We start from the raw sequence: 12850 nt of genomic DNA on the forward strand, positions 1-12850 counted from the left end.
GAGAAAACAGGTAAGCACAGATGTTCGCACAAGCCTGCGGGACATCTGGAGGAGCCAGTTACAGATGAAACAAAGGCTTCTGCAATCTGTAGGTATTGCTGTCTGTGTTGAGGGCGCCGGTGTTCAAGGAACGTTTCCTGAGTCGCCCCGGGACACCGCGGGGCCACCACTCCGACGCCGTCGGAGCCCCCGATTTGCTGGAATTTTGTCGGCACCGCCCCTGGGAGCACCACGCGGCGCGCAGGCGCACTGACTGCTGGGCGGTCTGACCGGGTTCCGGGCGCTGCGTGTCTCGGGTGGTTTCCGCGGGATCAGGTTCTTCCACGGCCGCAACCCCTTCGCTCTTCGCCCCGCCCCCGCGGCCCCGAGCGAGGACCAGTTTTCGGAGCTGCGGGGCGGGAGCCGGCGTGTCCTCTTCGCCGCACTCGGGCGGAGGCTGTGCGTCTGCGGGCCGGGCCCCAGGGCGCCCTCCATGGCGGGGCCGCGGGTGGAGGTGGACGGCGCGCTCCTGGAAGGGGTGAGTGCCGAGCCGGAGGCCGGCCGAGGGGTGAGGTTTGGGGCGTGCTTTGTCGTCTCACGTTCCTTCTTCTTCGCCCCGCACCCTGCGCAGGGCGGCCAGATCCTGAGGGTGTCCACCGCCCTGAGCTGTCTCCTGGGCCTTCCCTTGCGGGTGCAGAAGATCCGAGCCGGCCGCAGCACGCCGGGCCTGCGGTAACCGGGGCGCTGGGGGCGGACTGCGGGGCCTGGCGGGTTACCGGGACAGGCCTTGGGGAGCGGGCTCTGGGGTCTGGGGTGGAGGCGTGGGGCTGGGCGATGGCGGGGGCAAGGCGGGTCAGGCCGCAGGCCGAGGTGGGGCTGGGGACCTGGGGACTAGGGAGACAACCAATAAGGGGCAGGCTCTGGGGCTGGGAGACAGGCCGGGGGGGAGGGGCAGGCTGAGTGGCCGAGGGTCTTGGGGATGGATCCGGGCTGGGGACTCAGGAGTCCCCCCTCAGTGATACTGAGAAGATGCGGGCAGCAGGGTCCCTAGGGTGCTGTGATTCATCCAGGGCTGTTAACCGTGTCCTGGGCTGAGTTGCCTTGAAATCCTCCAGGGGCAAACTTAGAAAATAGACCCCCCAACGCCCCTCCCTCTGACAGCTGTCAGGGGGAGGGAGAAATGGGGACAGAAAGAGATTTCGCTTGGGGTGATGGGCACGGTGCAGTGTGTAGATGATGTTTTGTTGAGTTGTGCACTTGAAACTTGTATGATTTTGTGAACCAATGTCACCCCAATAAATTCAATAAAAAAAAAAAAAGAAAGGAAAAAAGAAAATAGGCCCATGTTTTCTCTGGCTAGAGCTGTCTCATTTCCTAAAGAGCTATCTTTTAAAATGTTTCCCCACCTTATTGGGCATTCCAAGTACCTGGAGAGCTGGGAGCAGCAGGCATGATAGATCAAGGCAGATGGGCCTATGGAGCCAGAGGAAACTGCACCTCTTTTTTTTTAATCCTCACCCGAGGACATTTTTTCCATTTTTCGTTCAGATAGAGTGGGAGAGAGAGAGAGAGAAAGAGAAACATCGACGTGAAAGGGACACATCGAGTGGTTGCCACCCACACGAACCAGCCAGGGCCGGGGACAAACCGCAGCCGAGGTTCGTGCCTTTAGCAGGAACCGAACCTGGGTCTCTGCAGACCACAGGTCGATGCTCTAATCGCTGAGCCTAACCGACCAGGGCGAAACCCCACTTTTAAAACAGCACATTCTCTACTGCCGCACATTTTCGAATCATAGAACAGGAAAGGACCCAGAGATATGTCAGTCCAGCTTTCCGGGAAGCTGTGACTAGGACCAGAACGATGGCTGTGGAGAGGGAAAAACGGATGACACCTGACCTTGTTCCTTCTGTCTGGGAAGCTAGGCATGCCATCAGATAAGGTTCAGGTACCAGGTATGCATCAGACATGCACCTGTTAGAAGAGGACTCAGGTTGAAGCCAAACCAATTTCTTTTTATGTATGTTGTATGTAGTCCATTGTAGTAGATCAGCTGTCTCTTAGCCTTTTACCCACAATCCATTTTGAAATGATTAAAAGGTAACGAGTGATATATGTGAACATTCACATGGTTGTTTGCCACGGTTGTTTGCTGCAACCCATTTCACCAGCAGGGAAATCCAGTTCATTAAGGCTGTGTTAGGTAGTTGATTACTTTGCTGAGGCTGCCATAACAACATATCACAGACTTGGTGACCTCAGCAACAGAAATTTATTTTCTCAGAGTTCTGGAGGCTGGAATTCCTCTGAGGAAACCCCATAGGGGAGGATTCTGTTTCAGGCCTCTCCCTGGCTTGGAGATGGCCATCCTCTTGCTGCTCTTCTCATGGTCGCCCTTCTGTGCATGTGCATCCCTGGTGCGTATGTGCTGATGTACTGATCTCCTTTTGATAAGGACAGCACAGAGTGAATTACCGCCTTAACTGCCTCTTTTAACTTAATCACCTCTTTTAAGGCCTGTCTCCAAATATAGTCACATTCTGAGGTGCTGGGGGTTAGGACGTCAAAGTATGAATCTTGGGGGAACACAATTCAGCTCCTAACAGGTACCACAGATTTTTCAAGAAAGGGAAAGTAGTTTCATTACTTTTCCTCTTTGGCACACTTCTGATTTACAATATATCAGTGCATGTGTTTATAGTAAAAGGTCTAGAAGGGTCCCTTAAAACCATGCCTACTAGCAGGTAGTCTAGGTGATAAAACCCCCAAGGCAGCACTGATACTGAAGATTTCACAGCAGTACCTGTGGTTAGACCTTGACGCTTTCCTGCCTCTACACTTTTATAACTGAGTCATGAATGTGGGGATATAGGCAGTCTGATCGCCCACGTTGTGATGCAGTATTATGACCTAAAGGCCTCAGCACTTATCTGGATTGGAAATGATTCGAGATCTGTGTGATGGGCAACTGGAGGGGGCAGAAATCGGCTCCACAGAGATACTGTTTACCCCAGAGAAGATCAGAGGCGGAACCCACACAGCAGATACCAAGACAGCAGGGTATGTGGCACTTCCTTCCGCTTCAGCACGGGCTTTGCAGTTACACTCGGAGCTTTAGTTTCTGCACTTTAAAAACGGAGATAAAACACTTACCTTTTAGGGTTAGAGACTTTGGGGATACTTAATTGTTTATTAATTGTAGCTATTATTGTATCTAGACTTTTTCCTGTGTATAGTGTAGCATATTTGTTTCTCTACCTTTTATGATGAGAAATCAAATATCTGAAAATGACCGTTTTCATGCTCTGTAGTCACCCTAGTCTACGCATTGTAGTGTATTTCGTTCTTGACTTACAGCTAATTATGAACCATATTCTACTGCTTTTAGTCTGGGCATGATCTCGGTTTTCCTTTTTCCCATTGGAAAAATTGATATATAACAAATGTAAGGCCGGCTTCTCTTGCTTTGAAATACATTTTTTTAAGATTAAGGATTTCACCGTTCAGTTACTGGAGTGGTATTTTAACTTTAAATTTGAGGGCATGTACCTGCCTTCCCAGGTGTCCATGCTTCCGCCGGCGATGTGTCAATATCACTTTCTTGGGACTTCAGAAAGGAAGTGCCGCTAAGCCTGTTCTGCCTTCCCCTCAGGAGCGTGTGCCTCTTGCTGCAGGTGTCCCTGCCCTGTGTCCTCTTCGCTGCTTCCCCATCAGAACTCCGTCTGAGAGGCGGGACCAATGCTGAGATGGCACCGCAGATCGATTACACGGCCATGGTGAGGGCTTTTGATGTTGTTGACAAACCAAGATGACTGGTGTATTCTCTATTTAAATATACCCTCAGTGGTTTTGTGTACGTACTGGTGTATTTGTTCATGGTGGGATTATGTGGACACTGGAATTAGTGTTGTATCTTAGATGTGTTCATAGTGAATCCTTTAAAAACTCAAGTGTAATAATTATTATATGAATTATGTTACCTAGTATACAAATCAGTTCTTTTACAAATACAAGACTTATGATTTGGAAGAAAAAAACTCAAGACAAGAATTAAATACTATATTTGACAAGTATTGGTGAGGATGTGAGAAACTGGAACCCACGTGCACTGATGGTGGGAATCCAATATGGTGCGGTCATTGTGGAAAAGCAGTATGGAGTTTCCTCAAAGAATTAGAAATAAAATTACCATATGATCTAGTAATCTAACTTCTGGGTATTTATCCAAAAGAATTGATGAATTAAGATCTCAAAGAGATAGTAGCCTTCCTGTGTTCATTGTAGTACTATTCATAATAGCCAAGATGTGGAAATAACCTTAATGTCCGTTATAAAAAAAAATGAGAAGGTATAATAGAATTCTGTTCACTAAAACCCCTAATTTCTTACAATGTGTTATGTTGAGAAGGGTTGGGAAATAGTGACCTTTGGGGTAAAATGACCATTGGGATCAAATATCCTGAGTTGCGATTTTTATTTTCATTAGACAGACTTGCACAGCCTTGATTAACTAAATGTTAAATTTATTTTTTTTTTAATTTTTTTAATTTTTAATTTTTTTAGATAGAGTGCGAGGGAGAGAGAGAGAGAAACATCGACATGAAAGGGACACATTGTGTGGCTGCCTCCTGCATGACCCAACCAGGTCTGGGGACAAACTGCAACCGAGGTACATGCCCTTAGCGGGAACCAAACCCGGGTCTCTCCGGACCGCAGGCCGACGCTCTAACCGCTGAGCCAAACCAGCCAGGGCCTAAATGTTAAACTTTTAATTTCAGCTCCATGTCACTTATTTTATTTGAAAACTGGAACTAGCCCACACATTTTCTCATCGCTATGTGTAGTACCTCATTCCTAGCGCGGAGCACTGCTGTGTCACAAATATACTTGTTGAGTTGGTGAATATTGGTGTGAAGGTAATAATCTCATTTTTCAGGTTTTCAAGCCAATTGTTGAAAAATTTGGTTTCAAACTTAACTGTGACATTAAAATGAGGTAAGTTACTTATTTCTTAGCCATTTGACCCACTACGTACAGTGAAAGTGGAAAAGTTTGACTGTAGAGAACCAGCTTTCTGGGACCCACGTGCCTTCTATTTCCCGTAGGAATAACTGCATTGTGGTTTGCAAGGGGCTTCTGCATGGAGGCACCTCCTGTCTGGTGGGATACGTGCTCCGTGCGGACCGAATGCCCACCGCGTGCTGACATCTGCATGAGGCCTGCAGGCTCGTTAAAGGGGTTCTGTCCCGCAGTGCAGTCAGAATGATTTTCTTGAGAAAGGCCAGACCTCTCGCTGTGGCGCTTTAGAGCTTTGCCATCTCGTTCCAATGTACCTGTCTACCTTCTTGTCCCCTTCTTCCTTTCAACACCCCACATGTTCTAGTCCTTAAACATCCTTATGCCTTCACACTTTCATGTCTTTGTTCAAGTTTTTCCTCCCTGCTCTTCTAAAAACTGGAAATCTGAAATTTTTTCAAATGAAACTTGCCATTTCCTGTGTGACTTGTCCATGAGTTCATACCCACTTTCACCCCGACTCGTGTGCTGCTAGGGTGTCCGTGGGGCCATCGCCCTCCCAGATGGGGAGCTCCTTGCAGATAGGAGCCCTGCGTTCTCGTCTGCGTGTCCTTGGCATCTTCCGTAGAATCAGTGACACTAAGTGTTGGAGTTAAATTTTATTGGTGTTCAGCTACTTCAATGCTCAGTATTTACTGAGCACCTACCCGTGCCAGCCGTTGTTTTAGGCACTGGAATATGGCAGGAACAACATAGTCAGGGCCCTACATCAAGGTTTTATTCTGAAACAACCCTGTCAAGTAACACTTCCTGCGATGAGGGAATCATCCCCTATCTGTCCCTCTCTCTGTCCAGCATGGTAGTCACTTGCTTATGTGACTGTTGATCACTTGAAATGTGGCTAGAGTGGCTGGGAGCTGAGTTTCAAATTGTATTTGACTAAATAGTCACTTGGTGATTGAGGCTACCATATTGGGCAGCACAGATCTAAAAGACTATTTGGAAAAAAACAATTAAATTTATCTTTGTGGTTGAAAGTATTATAGATGCCCCCCCACCCCCTGGATATCATTCATATGTTATTTTATGGTAAATATTGAGCTTTATTTTTGTCATGCAATCAGTTTATGTGAGTGTTTGTCATACTGTTTTTTAATAGGGGCTATTACCCAAAAGGGGGCGGTGAAGTGATTGTCCAAATGTCACCAGTTAAACGGTTGAACCCAGTGATCCTCACTGAACGTGGCTCTGTGACCAAGATACATGGAAGAGCTTTTGTTGCTGGTGTTTTGCCATTTAAAGTAAGTTGTCTAGATGTTCTTAGAAGTGTGCATAGTCCAGCCGGTGTGGCTCAATGGTTGAGCGTCGACCCTGCATCAAGAGGTTGCCAGTTTGATTCCTGGCCGGGACACATGCCCAGGTTGTGGTCCTGATCCTCAGGTGGGGCGTGCAGGAGGCAGCCAATCGATGTTCTCGCTCATCGATGTTTCTCTCTCTCTCTCCCTTTCACTTCCTCTGTCTCTAAAAAATCAATAAAGGAAAAGAAAAAATTTTAAGAAATGTGCATATATCTTGATAAGTATTATATCAACTAAATTTTGAATTATTGGAAGAATTTAATATCTTAATACATCTTTTTATTATATTTTTTTCTTAAAATGTGTTCTCATGAAAATCAAGTTCTTTTTTTTTTTTTATCCTCACCCAAGGACAATTTTCGGTATTTTGTTCAGATAGAGTAGGAGGGGGAGAGAGAAAGAGAGAGAAACATCGACGTGAAAGGGACACATCGACTGGTTGCTACCCACGCGACCCAAACAGGGCCAGAGACAAACCGCAACTGAGGTACGCGTCCTTAGCGGGAACCGAACCTGGGTCTGGACCGCAGGCCGATGCTCTAACCACTGAGCAAAACCGGCCAGGGTGAAAATCAAGTTCTTATAGAATGCATGTGAAAGTTATTTCCTTTGTCTTAAAGGCATGAAAACAATTGGCAAAATAATCAACATGTTTTACTCTATTTTTCTGTTTTGCCAAAATAGGTAGCGAAGGAGATAGCGGCGGCGGCGGTGAGGTGCATCAGAAAGGAGTTTCGGGATTTGTACGTGAACATCCAGCCAGTCCAGGAGCCGAAAGACCAGGCCTTTGGCAATGGCAGTGGGATCATGTGCGACTCTGTACTTTGTCCTAGACATTAGTTGAGAGCCCTGAAATCATTATCTTATTTAAATGCAAGATCTGTAAGGTTTTGTTGTTCTTGTTTAAATGTATAGTTTTAAGAAGATATCTTTTAAAGGGCATTTACACCTAAAGCAACTGTACGATGAATTAAGATGACTATTTTATTCCGAATTATTTTCTGAGGATGGTTTGTCTCTATTGCACTGTAAGAGCCCTTTGTCTATATAGTGATCTTCACCGTTGATGCTAATCAGAAGTTAGCCTTTGAAGCTGATCCTGAGAGAAATATTTCCAGTTGTTTTTCTATACCTCAGTGTGAAGTCAGTTTATAAGCAAATAATAGATATGGCAGAGATCTTTTAGAAACGAAATGTACCCACTATATTAACCCAATTAGCAGTTAGTGGTTTAAGTGTTATAAAAATGCTTTAATTGATGTTTTTGAAGTATAAAAGTTTATCTTTTGTGGATATTTAAATTTCAAAGTCTCTTTTTCAGAGGTTCTATTAAAGGGGTTAAAGTAATGCTTTATGTATGGTAATACTATCTGAAACCTAGAAAACAAAACAAAACATCTTTGTAGAAGACCTTTTCATTTAAGATATCATAAAATACTTTATAGTGCAGAGTGGCTGTGAAACGGTGTCACTTAGTGATGGACATTCTTCCGGGAGGGCCACGCCTTACCTTCGGGTGGATTAGAATCTAGGGTGAGGGATGCTGACCCTTGGTGAAGATGGAAAATGCTAGTCATGCCACTTTGTGTGAAGAATTCACTTTTGCAACATGCTAGCCAGATCTAACCCTTTGTGTTTAACAGTCATCATTCTCCTGTGCCACATTTGCATGTAATGTTAGAATATTTGTGGCATTGGCAGTAATACGTTTTTCTTCTTATATAGCGTCATTGCTGAGACATCCACGGGCTGCTTGTTGGCTGGGTCATCACTTGGTAAACGAGGTATAGGCAAATGAAGGGGTTCTACTATGTCCAGCGCTAGAGTAGAATTCTCTAATTCTCTGTCAGGATGAGAATGTTAGAGTGATGGGTGACAAGTTAAAAAGGATATGGTTGACTGATTCTGTTTTAGAATCAATTAAATTTTCGATCTTTCCCCCAACTTTATCCTTTGAAAGATTTCAAACCCATAGAAAGTTGAATGGCCAATGAAGGTCCATTTACTGTTCTCCCTGATCCACCAATAATGAGCATTGAGCTACAGGTTGTGTGTGTTTCTGAAGCATTTCATGTAAGTTGCAGGAAGACTGAAGACTGCAGTATGTATTTCCAAAGGACAACACCTGCATAGTCACAATGCCATTCTTACCCCCAAAGAATATGTATGTCATCTTCAGATATAACCAGTAGCCTCCAAAATATTCTTTAGAACAATGTTGGATTTTTTTTTTTTTTTTTGAGCATACACAGCATTTGGTCATCATGTCTGTTTAATTTTTTTTTTTTACTACAGAATAGTCTCCTTATCATTTTTTTCTTTCCATGATATTGATATTTTGAAAAGTCCAGGCTATTTTCTCATAAGATTTCCCACTATTTGGATTTGTTTGATTGTCTCATGATTGGCTATAATATTTATATATGCTGAATGCTCAGATTAAATATATGTAAAGCTCTTGTCCTAAAAGTTGCATTGGATGAGTTGAAAGGCCTAAAAAATGTTATATCAGTGCTAATGGGGATATATTAATTCAAGTTTTTGCCTCCTAATTAAATTTTTTTTTTTTTACACTGTGCCTATTGTAGGTGTAAACGCAGACAAGGTTGGAATTGAAGCTGCTGAAATGCTCTTAGCAAACCTTAGATACGGTGGTGCCGTGGATGAGTATCTGCAAGACCAGGTAATGACACTTTCAGGTGGTACCTTTGAGCCTGTTAGATTTGAATATTTGTAGTTGTATTGAATATACATTTTTAAAATTAATTTGGTTTTGTCACAGATGTTTCTCCTTTTCCCATTGTGTGTTAAATATAAATTTTAATCATTGACTTTCAGACACTGATTGGTGTGTCATGGTTCAGTTAGTTATTAAAGTATTCTGGAATTTATATTCCCCAGATTCCAGACCTCACCTTCCATGACCTGGCTACAGCATTTGGCCCAACTGATCACCTTTCCTTCCTGAAATACTTATTTCATGTAGTTGCTGATGTACTATTATCTTTCTGCCTCACCGGCCATCTATTCTAGTCTCTGCGAGTTTTTCATTGTTTTCTTCATCTTCTCAGCTTCTACATGTTGGAGAGCCCCTAGGCTCAGGCCCACAGCTCTTTTCAGTGTCTGTATTCACTCCCTCACTGTTCTGGCCTGTCTTGTGGGTCAGTACTCCCTCTGCTCTGACAACTCCAAAATCTGTCAGTTACGTAACCTAGACCTTCCTCCTCATAGTGCATGCCCGCCAGCATCTCCACGGGGAAGTGCCGTAGACCTTTCAAAGCTAACACCTATTGAGAAATGCTAGCGAATATTTCCAAATAGCATCTTTTTATGGTCTTGATAGATTTTTCTTTCTACCATACCTTGCTCTCTATTTTTTTATTTTAATTTTAATTTTTTGAAATCTTTATTGTTGAGAGTATTGGTCTCAAGTCAGCAGTCTACATTTAGAAACCCTTCAAGATTCCTTAACCAGTTTCTTAAGACAGTTTTCCTTACTTCTAGTCTCTTCCTTCCTGCCCAGGTCTATTCTGCACTCACCATAATTCTGAATTAGTGTATTAATTTACCTGTTAAAAGGTTCATTTTAGCCCTGGCCGGTTTGGCTCAGTGGTTAGAGCGTCGGCCTGCGGTCAGAGAGACCCGGCTTCTGTTCCCGCTAAGGGCACGTACTTCGGTTGCAGTTTGTCCCCAGCCCTGGTTGGTCGTGCGGGTGGCAACCACTCGATATGTCCCTTTCACGTTGATGTTTCTTTCTCTCTCTCTTCCTCTCTCTCCCTCCCACTCTATCTGAACAAAAAATGGAAAAATGTCCTCCGGTGAGGATTAAAAAAAAAAAAGGTTCATTTTAGAGAGTGGAAGAAGCTTGTCATGTTATGTATACCAGCCTTTACAGATTGTTGGGCTGATTAAATAGGTCGACTTTCAACTCTCTATTTTATTCTTTTTTTTTTTTTAATCCTCACCCGAGGACATTTTCCCATTTTTGTTCAGATAGAGTGGGAGGGAGGGAGAGAGAGAGAGAGAGAGAGAGAGAGAGAGAAACATCGACGTGAATGGGACACACTGAGTGGCTGCCTCCCACACGACCCCAACCAGGGCCAGGGACGAACCACAAGTGAGGTACGTGCCCTTGACTAGAATCAAGCCCTTGACTAGAATCAACACATTGGTCCATGGACCAACGCTTTAACCGCTGAGCCATACTGGCCAGGGCTCAACTCTCTATTTTATTCTTAAACATCAATCTTAAAAAATCTATACTGAGGACTGTGGTTGAGTACATCTGTATCAGACTTTGGGTGACATAGGTGTTCTGTCCTCTTCTTAGAACTTCTGGAAACCTGAAGGAATAGGAATTCTTTTAGCTAATTTGATTACTGGTATTTTTATATGGAAAGCAATAGAATTTTAACTCCAAGTATTAGTGAATGTGTGAGATATTGCTTCTGGATTCTTTTTTTAATAGCTGATCATTTTCATGGCATTAGCCAGCGGAGTTTCCAGAATAAAAACAGGACCAGTTACACTCCACACACAAACGGCTATACATTTTGCTGAACAACTAGCAAAGGTGAGTATGGGTATTCCATCCAAAAAGAGTAATTGGTTTTTATTGTAGCCAATTTGGGGTTAAATTTTAATAAACAGAAACCCAGTAGTTTTCATCATTTGCATCGCTCACTGAGTACTTCCTGTGTGGCAGACACCGTGCTAGCTCAGCTGTGTATCTGAATCGGGATGGTCATTCCCATTTACATGTGGGTGGAGTGAGGTGGGGGGTGGGGGTAAATTATGGCTGAGACCACACAGCTTCTTACTGGCAGAGCTGGCTTTGGGCAAACCCAGGAAATCGTAAGTCAAAGCCCAGGTGTGATGCTGCCCTGCCCAGGATGTGAAGATGTTTCCATGGGAACCAGGAAATCAAATCACAGGCATTTGTCATTGGCTATCAACTTAAATATACGTATAGCACTTTAAGTGCTTTACTTTCTTGTGATTTTATCAGTAGAATAGAGTATTTGCTGATATCTTAACATGTACCAGTTCTCTTAACTTTAGAAGATTAGAATCACAAGTTTTAGTGAAAAGGGATATAAAATTATGTAAGCTCATATTTACACCTTTCCTTTATTTTCCCTTCAATCCTCACCTGAGGATATGTTTACTGATTTTAGAGAGAGGAAGGGAGAGAGAGACATCAGTAAGAGAAAGAAACAACGATCAATTGCCTCCTATACACAGCCGAACTGGAGATCGAACCTGAAACCTGGGTATGTGCCCTGACGAGGAATGGAGCCATGACCTTTCCGTATATGGATTGACGCTCCAACCAGCTGAGCCACAACCAACCGTACCAAATGAAAGGCTGTCCCAGTTCATTTAAAAAAATAAATGATTAACCTATATTTCATCTGAAATCAATATCATTTCTTTATAGAAGATTTAGAAAATAGAGAGAAAAATTTCCTGTAATTCTCCTTGCTAGCAGAGTCACTGTTGACATTTTAAGTATTTTCTCCTCTTAAAATTATTTCTCTGTATTTTTTTACAGTTAATGCACACAGCCTCATCTCTTGCCTTTTTCAGTAACATGTAACATATTTCCATTTTACTGTAGTCTTTATAATATAATTTTATAAAATTTATAACTAAATGTCATGAAGGAAAGTGCTGACCTTAAGCGTTTTTAAAGATTGTAAAATTAAAAGGAGTTTGATATTAACTCCCCGCTTGTTTAAGCTGGAGTTATGGGCTCTTCCTCTCTCCCTTTATCTCTCCTCCTATTACTTATGTTCTGTATACTTTTCTGGTTTCAGGCTAAATTCACTGTGAAGAAATCAGAAGATGAAGAAGATGCCTCTAAAGATACTTACATTATCGAGTGCCAAGGGATTGGGATGACAAATCCAAATCTTTAGGGTGTCTGCCTTTAGGGTACCTCAGAGCTGTTGCACTAATTCACTTCAGTACTACGAAACAAGGAGTAAGAAGTAACTTCTGGAAGGACTTAAACTCGGAGGCGGAGTCCAGAGGGCTCTCACCTTGCCGAGGCTGTGTCACCAACCGTCTGCCCGAAGGTCTCCTGACGTGTGCACAGTGAGATACATCAGTTGGTGGATCTGACAGCTGATTTCAGTATGAAAGTATAGATATAAAATATTCTTTTTCCCTGAAGTAAGTGTGCTTTTCTTCCTTACGTAATAAATTAAGTCGGGATTTCGAGTTGACTGGAATTTCTGTGTAGTTCTGATCACTTTGCTGGAGTCTCATGTGAAGTTTTTTTTAATCCTCACCTGAGGATATTTTTTTATTGATTTTTAGAGAGAGTGGAAGGGGATGGGCAGAGAAAGAGAAACAGTGATCAGTTACCTCTTGCACACACCCCAACCAGGGCCGGGGATTGAACCTACAACCCAGGTACATGCCCTTGACCAGGAATTGAACCGGTGACCCTTATGTGAGTGGGCCAACGCTCAACCACTGAACCATACCAT

General features: G+C 43.5%; 1 protein-coding gene across 2 annotated transcripts; it reads left to right on the top strand.

Annotated features, from left to right (window-relative positions):
• Window positions 1-281: 281 nt before the first annotated feature.
• Window positions 282-12565, top strand: RTCA (RNA 3'-terminal phosphate cyclase). 2 transcript variants are annotated; one of them, XR_004960982.1, is made up of 11 exons: window positions 282-517; window positions 611-711; window positions 2896-3039; window positions 3632-3755; window positions 4916-4974; window positions 6155-6296; window positions 7038-7162; window positions 8079-8137; window positions 8942-9036; window positions 10844-10926; window positions 12173-12284. XR_004960982.1 is itself a non-coding variant. In XM_036273545.1 (11 exons), the coding sequence occupies exons 1-11, from the start codon at window positions 473-475 to the stop codon at window positions 12272-12274; spliced, it is 1101 nt and encodes a 366-aa protein (XP_036129438.1). In that variant the 5' UTR covers window positions 282-472; the 3' UTR covers window positions 12275-12565. The 2 variants fall into 2 exon arrangements, 1 of the variants encoding a protein (XP_036129438.1); XM_036273545.1 differs by having other exon boundaries at window positions 10822-10926; window positions 12173-12565.
• Window positions 12566-12850: the final 285 nt, after the last annotated feature.

This window comes from Molossus molossus, unplaced genomic scaffold (genome assembly GCF_014108415.1).
Source record: "Molossus molossus isolate mMolMol1 unplaced genomic scaffold, mMolMol1.p scaffold_m16_p_20, whole genome shotgun sequence".
Lineage (NCBI taxonomy): Eukaryota > Metazoa > Chordata > Mammalia > Chiroptera > Molossidae > Molossus > Molossus molossus.